We start from the raw sequence: 12,220 nt of genomic DNA on the forward strand, positions 1-12,220 counted from the left end.
ATCCAGCTTCTCGCCCATCAGCATCCCCAGTCCCTCTCCTCAGGGCTGCTCCCAACCCATTCTCTGCCCAGCCTGAATTGAACTTTATAAGGTTTGCAGGGGCCCACCTCTCCAGCCTGCCCAGGTCCCTCTGGGTGGCATCCCTTCCCTCCAGCATGTCAGCTGCACCACACATCCTGCTGCTGTTGGCAAACTTGCTGAGGGCGGCTTGGTCCCAGCGTCTGTGTCGCCAACAGAGTTGTTAAACAGTGCTGGTCCCAGTACGAACCCCTGAGGAATGCCACTTGTCACTGGTCTCCACCCAGACATTGAGCCGTTGACCACAGCTCTTTGAGTGCGATCATCAGCCAATTCCTTACCCACCAAGTGCTCCGTCTCTCAGATCCATGTCTCTCCAGAGACAAGGATGTCGTGTGGGACAGTGTCAAATGCTTTGCACAAGTCCAGGCAGGTGACGTCAGTCGCTCTTCCCTCCTCCACCAACACTGTAACCCCACTGTAGAAGGCCACCGAATTTGCCAGGCACAGCTTGCCCTGAGTGACACCGTGCCGGCTGTCACCCGTCACCTTGGTTTCTATGTGCCTTAGCATAGTTTCTCCCATGCAGCTTAAAGCCTTAGTGGTCCCAAGTGCGCTGTGTGCTCCTGAGGGAAGGCCCTTTGGAGCGAGGAGATTCTTTGTAGAAAAATCCTGTAAAACTCTGTCCTCCCAAGCCTCGTTCCTTTGCACAGCAGCAGCACGGCCGGGCTGGTGGGGCTGGGGGCAGTCACATGCCAGCAGCTGTAGGTTCAGGAGTGGCTGAAAGTGAGTCTGGGGTGAAAGGCCTCATGCAGGAGGCTCTGCCTCCTTCCTCACTTGCAAGCACAGGAGCATCCAACCAGCCAGACAGTTACTTAAATCTGATGCAGCGTGGTCCCCCTTGTCACTGCACTTAAATAACCGTCGCAGTGGATATACTGCTTAAATTGAAAAAACCCCACAAGAGCAGCAGCATAAGGTAAGCTTCGGAAAGCGCAGGGAGCTAAAACCGATTCCAGCCCAAAGCTCAGCCTAAGGGAGAGCAGGACAAACCTGCCTGAGATGGGGTGAAACCCGGGGAATCCTGCAGTGCGGCATCGGCCAGGTGCCCGGGCAGCTGTGGAGGGAACCAGGCAGCAAGGCTGTGGAAACTTGCCGTTCCTTGCCCGAGCCTTGTCCCAGGAGAGCACATCGGAATCATGAAATTCTCCTGATTCCTCTCTGAGAAATTGTCTTGTTTCTCCTGCAGCAGGGAGAGTAAGAGCTTTTCGCAGACCATGTCATTTAGTAAGGAACTTTAGCTGAGACTCCAGGTACTTTCCATGAGAGGTAATGTTCATGCGTTGGGAAATACAAGTGGCTGCATAAATTGCGGGTCATGCAGTCAGGGGACAAAAACCTGGATCTTTAGCAAGACAGGTTTTCTTTCAAGAGTGTTTCCAATGCATTTGTTTATTTATTGATGTTTGAAAAGCTTTACGTCATGTTTAATCTGCAAATGTAAAGCTCGCCCTGCCATGTACCACCTTGTCGGGAGCAGTGGGGTCAGAAACATGTCTGAGAATAAAACATTTTTAATTTTAAGAGCCCCTACGTTCTCTAAACAGTAGCGGCAAGGTCAGGCTGTAGCATGTGGGGCTTTCCTGCCCCTTCTGGTTTAGTTGCCCTTTATGGGTTGCTGTCTGAAGTGTCCTCTCCCATTGTGTTCTCCTCGCTTTGCAAACTGAGAGCTCTGGCATTTCCTGATTAATGTTGATAAAAGATTATTTCTTTTTAAGTTTCTCTGCGCCTGTCCCTCTCGCCCCTTGCCCCTTCAGATGAAGGGTCTCACCACGTGTGTTCGGTCAGTGCCTCGTGGGCTGTGGCCACTGTCATGATGCAAATAAACACAAAACTACAGAAACTTGAGGTCTTGTACCAGCGCTTTCTGGGAAGAGGTGGTCTTCACTTCTCGATGTGGCTTTTTTAGTAAAAGCAACTGGAAAAAGAGCCCCTTTCCCAGAAAGCTCCATCTGCTTTTGTGGGAGTTAGACCTTATCATGTTTGTTGTGCATAATTTCTATTCTATCCTCACCCCATCCCGAGTGGATCTGGGCTGTGCCCATGTGTTACACACCCCAGGTGCTTCCTGTTGTCCCAGTTTAGAGGTAGAACTGGAGATGGTTTCAGAGGGAGACGTCAAGTGAAACAGGCAAGCAGCAGGTTTAAAGACACGGGGAGGCAGCGGTTCTTCACGCAATGCTTCCTCACGCTGGTGGCACCCGCGCAGCAAGGTGCTGCAGGTGCAGGGTCCTGAATCAGCCGGATAAATTCCCAGAAGGAAAAGAAAATGATAGAAACTTTTAAAATACAGAGATGCCACTTCTGGCTGAGGATGTCCCCGAGCTGCAGAGTGATGGAGGGACTTCAGCACCCTCGGAAGGGTCTTACACCCTCCTTAGGCGATGCCTTAGCTGCTCCTGGGGCAGGTCCGAGCTCAGCTGGATCTTGGATCCGACCTGCTGCTCTTGTGGAGTTGTGTCCTCGAGGGACCTTTCAGGAGGGGCGCTGGGGTGAGGACACGGGGGGCAGCAGTGTGGGGGGCTGTGTGGGTGCAGCATCCCCCTTGAGGGAGCCCTGGGTGCATGGCCACAAGCGGGCAGCTCCTGAGGCATCAGCCCCCAAATGGGCAAAACCCACCCAGCCCTGGAGATGCTCAGGATGCTCCGGCATGGGACATGGTTTCACAGCCTGGGGGTCCTGCACAGCCCACAGCCCCCCCCAGAGCCCCAGCAGGAGAGCAGACGTCCTCCCGGGCCGGGGGGCAGCTCCGTCCATTCCTCTGTCTTAGCCTGCTGGATCCCATGGGATGCTCCTGAGGGGGTAAAGCCACTGCATTGGATCATGCTTTTAATTCCCCACTGCCACAAAGAGTAGGGTCTTTCGCAAATGCTGTCCTGGCGGATCAAACTTCCCCCAGGAGGACTTGACGTTCCCAGGGAAATATTGCCTGGGTGGGAAAACACATTTGAAAATCTGAGGGATAAACCCAGGAAACCCTGCCTGAGCTGACACCCGCTGAATCCATGGCTGGGAAAAAGAAATGCCCAGGTCCCAGCAGGGATTTTATGTTTCTTCCCAGTGTCCCCAGCATGGGAACTCCTGGTCCACTCCAGCAGCGGCCGAGCACCAGCTCAACGCCAGCTCCAGGATTCTCCATCCCGGGTGAGCCATCGTGGGCAGCACCGCCCGCTGCTGCCTGGCTCTTAATTTCACAGGGCACAGGAGCAGCCATAACCCCAAATCTCACCATAGCCCTGCCCACGGAGAGGTCCTGGGGAGGGGTGGCTGACATGAGGGGCTCGCTGCTGGGTCTGTGGCCTTGCCTGGCGGGTGTCCATAAACACGGCAGAGGAATCTTGGAGGAGACGTGAGGGAAACCCCGGTGCAGTGGGATGTGTGTGGCCATTTGTGTTGTTTGCAGAACCACCGGGGACAAACCCGCCAGGCACCGGGGGGATGCCAGCAGCCCCCAGGGAGCAGCAGCAGTGACACAGAGGGTCCCTCCCTCCACTCCCCATCACAGATGGGCTCGGTTTCGTACCCTGGTCTCTGCGTGACACTGAAGCTGAGCAGCCTGGAGCAGGTTTTATGGGGACGGAGGTTTGGGTGGGTTTGGTTTTATTCTGCTGCATACGGCCCACGGGCCTTGGCCTGGCAGCCGCTTGGTGACTGACACCGCTGCTGGCAACGGTGACCTCGTGGGTCCCTGTTGTCTCCCATACGTCGAGGTGTCAGTTTTGCATTCATTCATCACTGGCTCCCGATGAGCTGTGAGCTGTGCCCTGGAGCTGTTCAGGAGGTGGCAGGGCAGCTGGTCCCCATCCCCAACTGGCAGGGACAGCCGTGCCCTTCGCCGGGAGCTGCCTCCTTCCCACCCAGAGCTGCTGGGCGTGAGGGGATGGTGGGCAGCCACAAAACCCAGTAAACTGCCATTATTTGCTGGTTTCCCAAAGGAACAGGGTCTCTGTGGCTGTGCTGTGTCTGCCTGCTGGTCCCCACCACCAAGCGCTGGCCCCTGGAGCCCTCCCGGTCCTGGCGGCTGTGCCAGAGGTGCTGCATGCTGAGGTCCCGGGGGGGTTTGCAGGTGGACCCTGGCACCAGGGTGGAGGGAGCAGCACCAGGCAGGTGCCTGAGTTGATTTTAATTTTTGTTTATTCTGCCAAAGACCATGGTTTCCCACCCCCTCCCCTTAATTGCACAGAGGGTACCAGCTGCCATGAAGCTGCTTTCAGAGGTTCCCCTTGGGGTCCCCATGGGCCACCACTTGCGGCCCAACAGCTCACACCTTGGACTGTGCTCCCAGGGGACCCCTGGGACCCTCCCTCCTGCCCAGGGCAGCAGTGGGTGCCCCCTGCCCCAGCTCGGGCTCAGGGCTGGGAGGGTGGCAGCTGCAGGGTGCTGGGCACTGGGCTGTGGGGGTTCTGGGGGGCATCAGGTGCCCCGGCCTCGGGCCCGGTGCTGGAGGGGACGAGGGAGCAACCCCATCCCATCGTCAATTGAAATGGCTGCCCAGGCTCCCATGATGCCTGCTCAGCCCGTTAACCCTTCTTGTCCCACCACCCTCTCCGCCCGGGGCCCTGGTCCGTGTGTGGCAGAGGGGACCCCCGCCATGGCCCCCTGTCCCTGGGACCCTGGTGCCCCGGGGTGCCCTAGGAGCTTTTCCCAGCAGGTTTCTGTGAAGGCAGGGCCGTGACGCTTTTCCCTGCTCTGGCACCAGCCCTGGCCCCTGGCGCTGTCAGACCGAAGGGTCCCCAGATTGGGGTGAGTGCGTGGGGGGTCCCCAAACCCGGTACGTCCCCACGCATGGGTGTCCTGCCTGCCTCTGGCCGGGGTGGGGGTCCTGGTGTGGGTGGCTGGGTGCTCCTCTCCCCACACCAGGCATTCACCCTGTGGCCCCGGCTCGTGGCACTCCGGTGTCACCAGCTGTGTGCTGGAGGGAGCAGGGGGGTCCCAGCAGCACAGCCCAAGGAGTGGGGGGGCACAGACACCCCCTGCCCCCACCACAAACTGCCACCTGTGGGGCCAGGACCCTGGGGTAGCCCAGGAGGCTTTGGGTGCAGAGCACCCACTGGGCTCAGTGTTGGTGCTGGTGCTGGTGCTGGTGCTGGTGCTGGCGCTGGGCTGGGGCTTGGTGCTGATACTGGTGGTGATGCTGGTGCCAGTGTTGACGGCAGTGTCAGTGCCAACACTGGTGCTGATGCCAGTGCCAGGGTTTGGTGCTGGTGCTGATACCAGTGCTGACACTAGTGCCAGTGCTGATACTGATGCTGATATTGGTGCTGGAGCTTGGTGCTGATGCTGGTGCCAGTGCTGATACTGATGCCCATGCCGATGCCCACACTGGTGCCAATCATGATGCTGGTGCTGGAGCTTGGTACAGGTGTTGGTGCCTGGTACCAATGCCTGTGCCAACACCAGTGCCAATGCTTGTACTTGTATTGGGGCTTGGTGCCAATGCTGGTGCTTGGTACTTGTGACAATGCTGGTGCTGGAGCTGATACTGATGCCCATGCTGACACCAGTGCTGATGCTCACACTGCTGTGGGGGCTTGGTAGTGGTACTGGTGCCTGGTACTGGCACTGATGCTGGTCCTGGGGCGGATACTGGTACCCATGCTGACACCAGTGCCGTGCCAGTGCCTGTGTCTGTGCTCATGATAATGCTGGTGCTGGTGCTGGTGGTGGTGCTTGTGTTGCTAGTGGTGCCAGTGGCAGTGCTGGTGCCTGGTACTGGTGCCGATGCTGGTGCTGGAGCTGATATTGGTGCCTGTGCTGACACCAGTGCCAGTGCTCATCCTGGTGGTGGGGCTTGGTACCAGTGCTGGTGTCTGGTACTGGTGCTGGAGCCAGAACGGATACTGATGCCCGTGCTGCTGACACTGGTGCCAATGCCTGTGTCCGTGCTGGTGCTTGTGTCAATACTGATACTGGTGGCGGAGCCAATGCTGGTGGCTGGGGGGCCAGGGCTGCCGGTGCTGGTGCCGGGGGCAGTACCAGTGTCAGTGGCGGGGCCGGTGGCAGGGCGGCCAGGGCTGCCGGTGGCGGTGCCGGTGGCAGTGCCGGTGGCGGTGGCGGTGGAGGGCGGCCGGGGCTGCCGGTGCCGGTAGGCGGCAGTGCTCCGCGCTCGGCGCCGCTCCCCCCCGCCCGCTGCCGCGAAGCCCGGCGGAGGCGGATGCAATTCCCCGGCTGCCCCTTGCTCCTCGGCGGGGCGGCGGGGCCCGGCCCGCAGCGCGCAGGCACCGACAGCGGCCCCGGCCCCGGTACCGGCCCCGGCCCCGGCGCGGCGGCGGGCGGGCAGCGCGGCCCCGCTCCGCTCCGCGCTCTCCCCGCCGCGGCCCGGCCCCAGCCGCCGGGGCCCGGCCCAGCACCGCGGGGCCATGGCCGAGTGGGCGCCCGCCCAGGTAAGAGCGGCCCGGCCCGGCCCGGCCCGGCCCGGGGGCACCGGCACCGCCGCCGGAGCCGCCCCGCCCGCCCCGCCGGCCGCTCCCCGCCGCCGGGCCCCCTCCCCCCCGGGCCCCCCGGCACCCCCAGCCCGCCCAGCCCCAGCCCCGGGCTGCCCCCGGGGACCTGCCCCGGCATTCCCGGGATGCGCCGGTGCCCCGGGATGTGGCCGGACACCTTTGCCCTGGGATGGCCCCGGGATGCCCCGGTGCCCCCGGGATGTGGCCGGACACCTCTGCCCTGGAATGGCCCCGGGATCCCCGGGATGCTCTGGGCAGCTCTGCCCCGGGATGCCCCGATGCCCACGGGATGTGGCCAGGCACCTCTGCCCCGGGATGGCCCCGGGATCCCCGGGATGCCCCGATAACCCCGGGATGCTCCATGCAGGCTCCAGCCCCAGGATGCTCCGTGCAGGCTCCAGCCTCGGGATGCCCCGGTGTCCACGGGATATGGCTGGGCACCTCTGGCTCAGGATGTCCCCGTGATCCCTGGGGTGCCCCAGGATGTGGCTGGGCACATCTGCCCTGGGATGCCTGTTGTGGCCCCAGGATGTCCCCAGGCACCTCTGCCCTGGGATGCCCCAGTGCCCCGGAATGCTCCGTGCAGGCTGTAGGCCTGGGGTGCCCTAGGCAGCTCTGACCCAGGATGCCTGTGTGTCCCCAGGATGTCGCTGGGCACCCCTGGTCCAGGCTGCCCGTGCCCCCAGCTGCTCCCTGCCCACCCAGCCCCATCCACCTCCTGGGGGCTCCTGCCAGAGCAGGCCCAGGGCAGCCCCTGCAGTGGGTGGGGGTGTGGGGTGCCAGGGGTGGGGCTGCTGCCCTGCAGGTCTGGCAGCTGCACACAGCATGGTGACCTGCCCGATGCTGGCCAGCGTCCATGGGGACAGTGATCAACACTGACCCCACAGCTGCCATGGCTGCGCTGCAGTCCCTCCCCAGCCTGCCAGCTGAGTGGGACGCATCCAGCCCAGTGGCACTGGTGAGCCTTCCTCATCTGCCCCTCACCATCCCCTCAGGCCTGCTGCATCTATCTGCCCTGTCCCCTTCTGGGGCTCAGACCCAGCCCTGGCAGCTCCTGTCTTGCTTGGGCAGCGCCAGCCACTCCAGGGGCCAGATCTTGCCCGGCTGAGTTGTTAGTGGGGGATGACATGGTGGCAGGTCCCGAGTGGTGCCCTTCCTGCAGCCTGGGCAGGCAGGGCAAGGGCAGTGCTGCTGGCTTTGGGTAGGTGGGTGACAGTGGGCATCGCGCGCAGACATCCCTGAAGCAGTGCTGCTGGTGGGCGGTGGTGGTTGAAAGCTACCAGTCTGGGGGGGAGCGGTGCCTGCCATGGGGCTGAGGCTCCAGGCATGACCCAGGGGGGTGACCAAGGGCCCCCTTCCACCTGTGCCCTCCCCACGGCCCAGGTGCAGGAATGGAATGTGGAGGCTCCCCATCTGATGCCACTGCAACCCCCACTGCTGCCGGAGCGGGCGCATGTGCGGGAGGCACAGCTCCACTCCGCTGAGGCCTCGCTCTGGACCGTGGTGGCCACGGTGCAGGCGATGGAGAGGAAGATCGACCTCCTCGCCACCCGCCTGCTCAGCCTGGAGGGTCGGTCCGGCACAGCTGAGAAGAAGCTCCTGGACTGCGAGAAGACGGCCATGGAGTTCGGGAACCAGCTGGAGAGCAAGTGGGCCGTGCTGGGCACCCTCATCCAGGAGTACGGGCTGCTCCAGCGGCGCTTGGAGAATGTGGAGAACCTCCTGAAGAACAGGAACTTCTGGGTGCTGCGGCTGCCCCCCGGCCCCCGGGGTGAGGTGCCCAAGGTAACAGCTCCAGGGGGACACTGCAGGCCAGGTGGGGGGACCCTCGGCCCCCTGGGGAGTGGATGTCACTGAGCTGCCGGGGGCTTGTCCCTGCAGGTGCCGGTGACATTTGTTGACATTGCTGTCTACTTCTCGGCGGAGGAGTGGAAGAATTTGGAGGAGTGGCAGAAGGAGCTGTACAATAACCTGGTGAAGGAGAACTACGAGTCTCTGCTCTCCCTGGGTAAATGTCCCTTTCTGCCCCTTTCCTGGCAGGCTGGGGTGATGCCTGCGCCTCCTTGGGAGTCCTGGATGTGTGTGACCTGGTCCCCTGCAAGCATTGGTGGTTGCACTCGCCATGACCGCGGAGCCTCCTGTCACAGAGGGAAACAGGGACATGTGGGGACGGGGCCATGTGCTGTGCCATGCCATGCTGGTGCTGCTATCTGGGACAGCCCGTGCCGCCTGGCTCCTCGTCTCCCAAAACCCAGGGTCGGAGCATCTGTACTGCACAGGTTTTGGGCATGGGGGTCCTGCTTTGGGCATGGGGGTCCTGCCTAATGCAGGCAGGTTCTCTGGCAGGAGGGATGCTAGGGCCTGGCAGCCCCATGTGTCCCTGGCACGGGGGGTGGGTGCAGCCCCACACCGGTGCCAGTTGCGCTGTCTCCCCATGCAGATGGTGCCCTCTCCAGAAGTGAGGCGCAGCCCCGCAGTGAGCGTGGGGAGGGACCCTGCGTCCCTGAGCAGAGGGAGCTGGAGCAGCGGGAGCTGCCGCCGGACACCTGCACAGGTGAGGCACCGGCCAGGAGAGGGGGCAGTGCCGGGTCTCCCCTCCTCGCTGCCCCCCACCTCATGTTTCCCCCACCACACTGCTTGCCCTGGGGATGTCCCTCGTCCTTCTCCGGTGGTCCCCACACCCCAGGGCCCGGTTTTCAAGCTGTGGCCAGACTCTGCTCCCTGCTGCATGACTGGGGACCACTGAGAGTAACCCTGGAAAATCCCATGACTGATGTGCCTGGGGCATTGGGCGTTCATTGCTGTGTGATCCATGTGTCCCCCACTGCCACCACATCGTGTCAGAGCCCAGGGGTTGTGTCACAGTCACCCATCCCCATCAGCTGTGCCGTTGTCACCCATTCATCCCCATGGGCTGTTCCATGGTCACCTGTTCCCAAGGGCTGTCCCATGGTCACGTCTCCCCAAGGACTGTGCCACGGCCACCCATCCCTCCCCAAGGGCTGTCCCGTGGTCACCTCTCCCCACGGCACCCCTGGGGGTGTCTGTTGCCCCATAACTGCTTTGGGACAGGGATGTCCCACACGGCTGGAGCCTGGGGGTCCTGCACTCTGAAGTGCGTTGGCTGTGGGTCGCACTGGGCAGCCACATCCTGGCACCAGCCAAGTGTTTCCTTGTGAACAGAGTCGATGATCTCCACCTCCGACATCCTGTCGCGCATCAAGCAGGAGGTGGCCTTCGTGGGGGAGCAGCAGTTCACAGAGGAGCGGGGGATGCCGCCAGACCCCTGTGCAGGTGAGCCCGGGGCGGTGCTGCACACACACCAGCTGCTCAGCACTAGCAGCAGCTGCTGCCTTCTGGAGCCATTGCCTCCCACAGCCTGCCCAGCACAGGATGCAGCCCCGCTCAGCTGAGTCCCTGTCCCCATCCTTCCTCGCAGGCGCAGACGCCCTGATCACGGCACACGACTTCTTGTCATGGATCAAGCAGGAGGAAGAGCCCTGTGTCCGCGAGCCCTGGGAGCTGCCAGAGAGGGAGATGCTGACAGGTCCGGGTCCTGGTGAGTGATGCTGAGCCCAGCCCCATGGGGCTGGGAAAGGGAGCACCCACCCGGGCTGGGCTGTCGCTCGGGGACAGCCCCAGTGTCCCCAGCAGGCACTGACCAGAGCCTTTCCCTCCCCTGCAGCCAGTGAGGGGCTGCTGGTGAAGACGGAGGAGCGGTGCCCCCACACCGAGCCCCCCGAGGAGGTGGGCTTGCCAGGCAGCTCCGGGGAGCTGCTTTTCCCCGGTGCCAGCTTCGGGAACCCTGAAGGACAAGCAGCAGTGACAACGGCGGCAGTGGTGGCTCTGCCGGCACAGCACAGACTGGGCAAAGCTCCAGGCTCAGAGCCGGGGCCAGGGGCCGAAGCGGTGGGGGTCCCCACCGCGACGCCAGGAGCCATTGAGGAGCGGCCGCATGGCTGTGCCGAGTGCGGGAAGAGCTTCAGCGGGAAGAAGAGCCTGCGGATTCACCAGCGGAGCCACGCGGCCGAGCGCCCATACCCCTGCGCCGAGTGCGGCAAGAGCTTCAACTGCCACTCGGGGCTGGTGCGGCACCAGATGATCCACCGTGGTGAGCGGCCCTACAAGTGCACCGAGTGCGGCAAGTGCTACAGCCGCAAGGAGCACCTGCAGAACCACCAGCGGCTGCACACGGGTGAGCGGCCCTTCGCCTGCGCCGCATGCGGCAAGAGCTTCATCCGCAAGCAGAACCTGCTCAAGCACCAGCGCATCCACACCGGCGAGCGGCCGTACCAGTGCCCGGCCTGTGGCCGCAGCTTCCGCTACAAGGAGTCCCTCAAGGACCACCAGCGGGTCCACGGGGCTGAGGCAGGCCCCCCCCCGCTGCCGCCTCCTGGCATCATGCCCCCCGGGGACTAGGGGCCGCCCACCCTGTGGACTGACACCCCCCGGGACGGGGCAGCCGCTGGCCATGCAGCTGCCTACCAAATACAGGTGCCCGGCCGGGACGGGGGGCACGTGGGGAGCCCGGGGGGGCCATGCACCCGCAGACCCAGGTCCGGCCCTTATCATGAACGGACATGCTTTGGCCCCCACTGCCCCCGCCACCAGACAATCTCGCTGCATGGGCCGGGAAGCAGCCCCCCGCCGTGTCCCCCTGCCGCCAGCCCCCCCGCCTGCCGCTCTGCTCCTCGGCCCCCGCTGCTTATTTTTACTGCCCTCGCCGTCCCGCTCTGTACAGTGCTTGGGGTGTAGTTTTGTATGGACGACGCGATATGGAATAAAGTCATGTTGGGCTGCAGTGCCTTTGCCCCCCGCCCTGGGGACTGTCCCCTGGCCCGGGCCCTGCGGCCATGCTCCTGCTCCCCGGGACCCGCGAGCTTGGGGCTGGGGAAGGAGGGGACAATTGCAGCACAGCGTGGGGTACGGGGCAGGGGTATGGGGTACAGGGCAGGGGGACGGGGTACAGGGCAGGGGGATCAGTGGCACCATGGGGTGCTAGGCTGCCAGGTGCTCCTGTGTCACCAGCTGTGGCACCCCTGTGCTGGTGGGGTGGCACAGAGAACCCCCCAGAGCCAGGGGGGGTGGCTGCACCCATGGGTGAAACCCTGCAGGGAGAGGGGGGAGCAGGCAGTGATGCTGCAGGGTGGGTGGGTGCCTGGGTGCACACGTGTGTGCACACACCAGCCATGGGTGTGCAAGGGCTGCCAGAGGCCGCCGTGCTCCCGGGGCCGTGCGGGTCCTGGGGCCTCCCAGACGACTGCAGCCCCTGATCCACAGGGTCCTGTCCCCCAGCGAACCCTTTCTAGCATCGCTGATTCCCAGCGTTTCCCATTTTCCCCCACTTTCCCCCGGCAGGCTGTGGCCAAGCCCTCCCCGGGGCACCGGCCCAGCGCCCCCGCCCCTGCGCTCCCACACCCCCTGGCGCATCATTTCGGTGACTGACCCAACGCGGTGGCTGCGGTGCGGGCAGCGCGCCCGCTCCCACTGTAGCTCCCTGACCCCCCCGCTGCTGTCCACCGGCACCAAACCGGCCCCGGCTCCCCCGCCGATCTGGGCGTATCGGTTGTTTCACCTGTTTTCTTTACAGCCGGGTAAGCTGTGCCCCTTCCCCAGGCACGCTGGGACCCCAAGCTGGGTGTCACTGTCCGTCCCCACCCGAGGGAGATGGTCCCCACCAGAGCCGAGGAATCCAGCGA

At 63.5% G+C, this 12,220-nt stretch overlaps 1 protein-coding gene across 1 annotated transcript in view; it reads left to right on the forward strand.

Moving 5' to 3' along the window:
- The first annotated feature begins 7,328 nt into the window (after positions 1-7,328).
- The window catches only part of LOC119145917, a 39,200-nt gene continuing 34,308 nt past the window's right edge, over positions 7,329-12,220 (forward strand). Inside the window, exons 1-6 of the mRNA XM_037382727.1 lie at positions 7,329-8,306; positions 8,403-8,529; positions 8,962-9,075; positions 9,705-9,815; positions 9,961-10,080; positions 10,207-10,928. Of these exons, the coding sequence (XP_037238624.1) occupies positions 7,848-8,306; positions 8,403-8,529; positions 8,962-9,075; positions 9,705-9,815; positions 9,961-10,080; positions 10,207-10,928 (1,653 nt within the window). The 5' untranslated portion in view covers positions 7,329-7,847. The remainder of the gene's footprint in view (positions 8,307-8,402; positions 8,530-8,961; positions 9,076-9,704; positions 9,816-9,960; positions 10,081-10,206; positions 10,929-12,220) is intronic.

This window comes from Falco rusticolus, chromosome 4 (assembly GCF_015220075.1).
Source record: "Falco rusticolus isolate bFalRus1 chromosome 4, bFalRus1.pri, whole genome shotgun sequence".
NCBI lineage: Eukaryota > Metazoa > Chordata > Aves > Falconiformes > Falconidae > Falco > Falco rusticolus.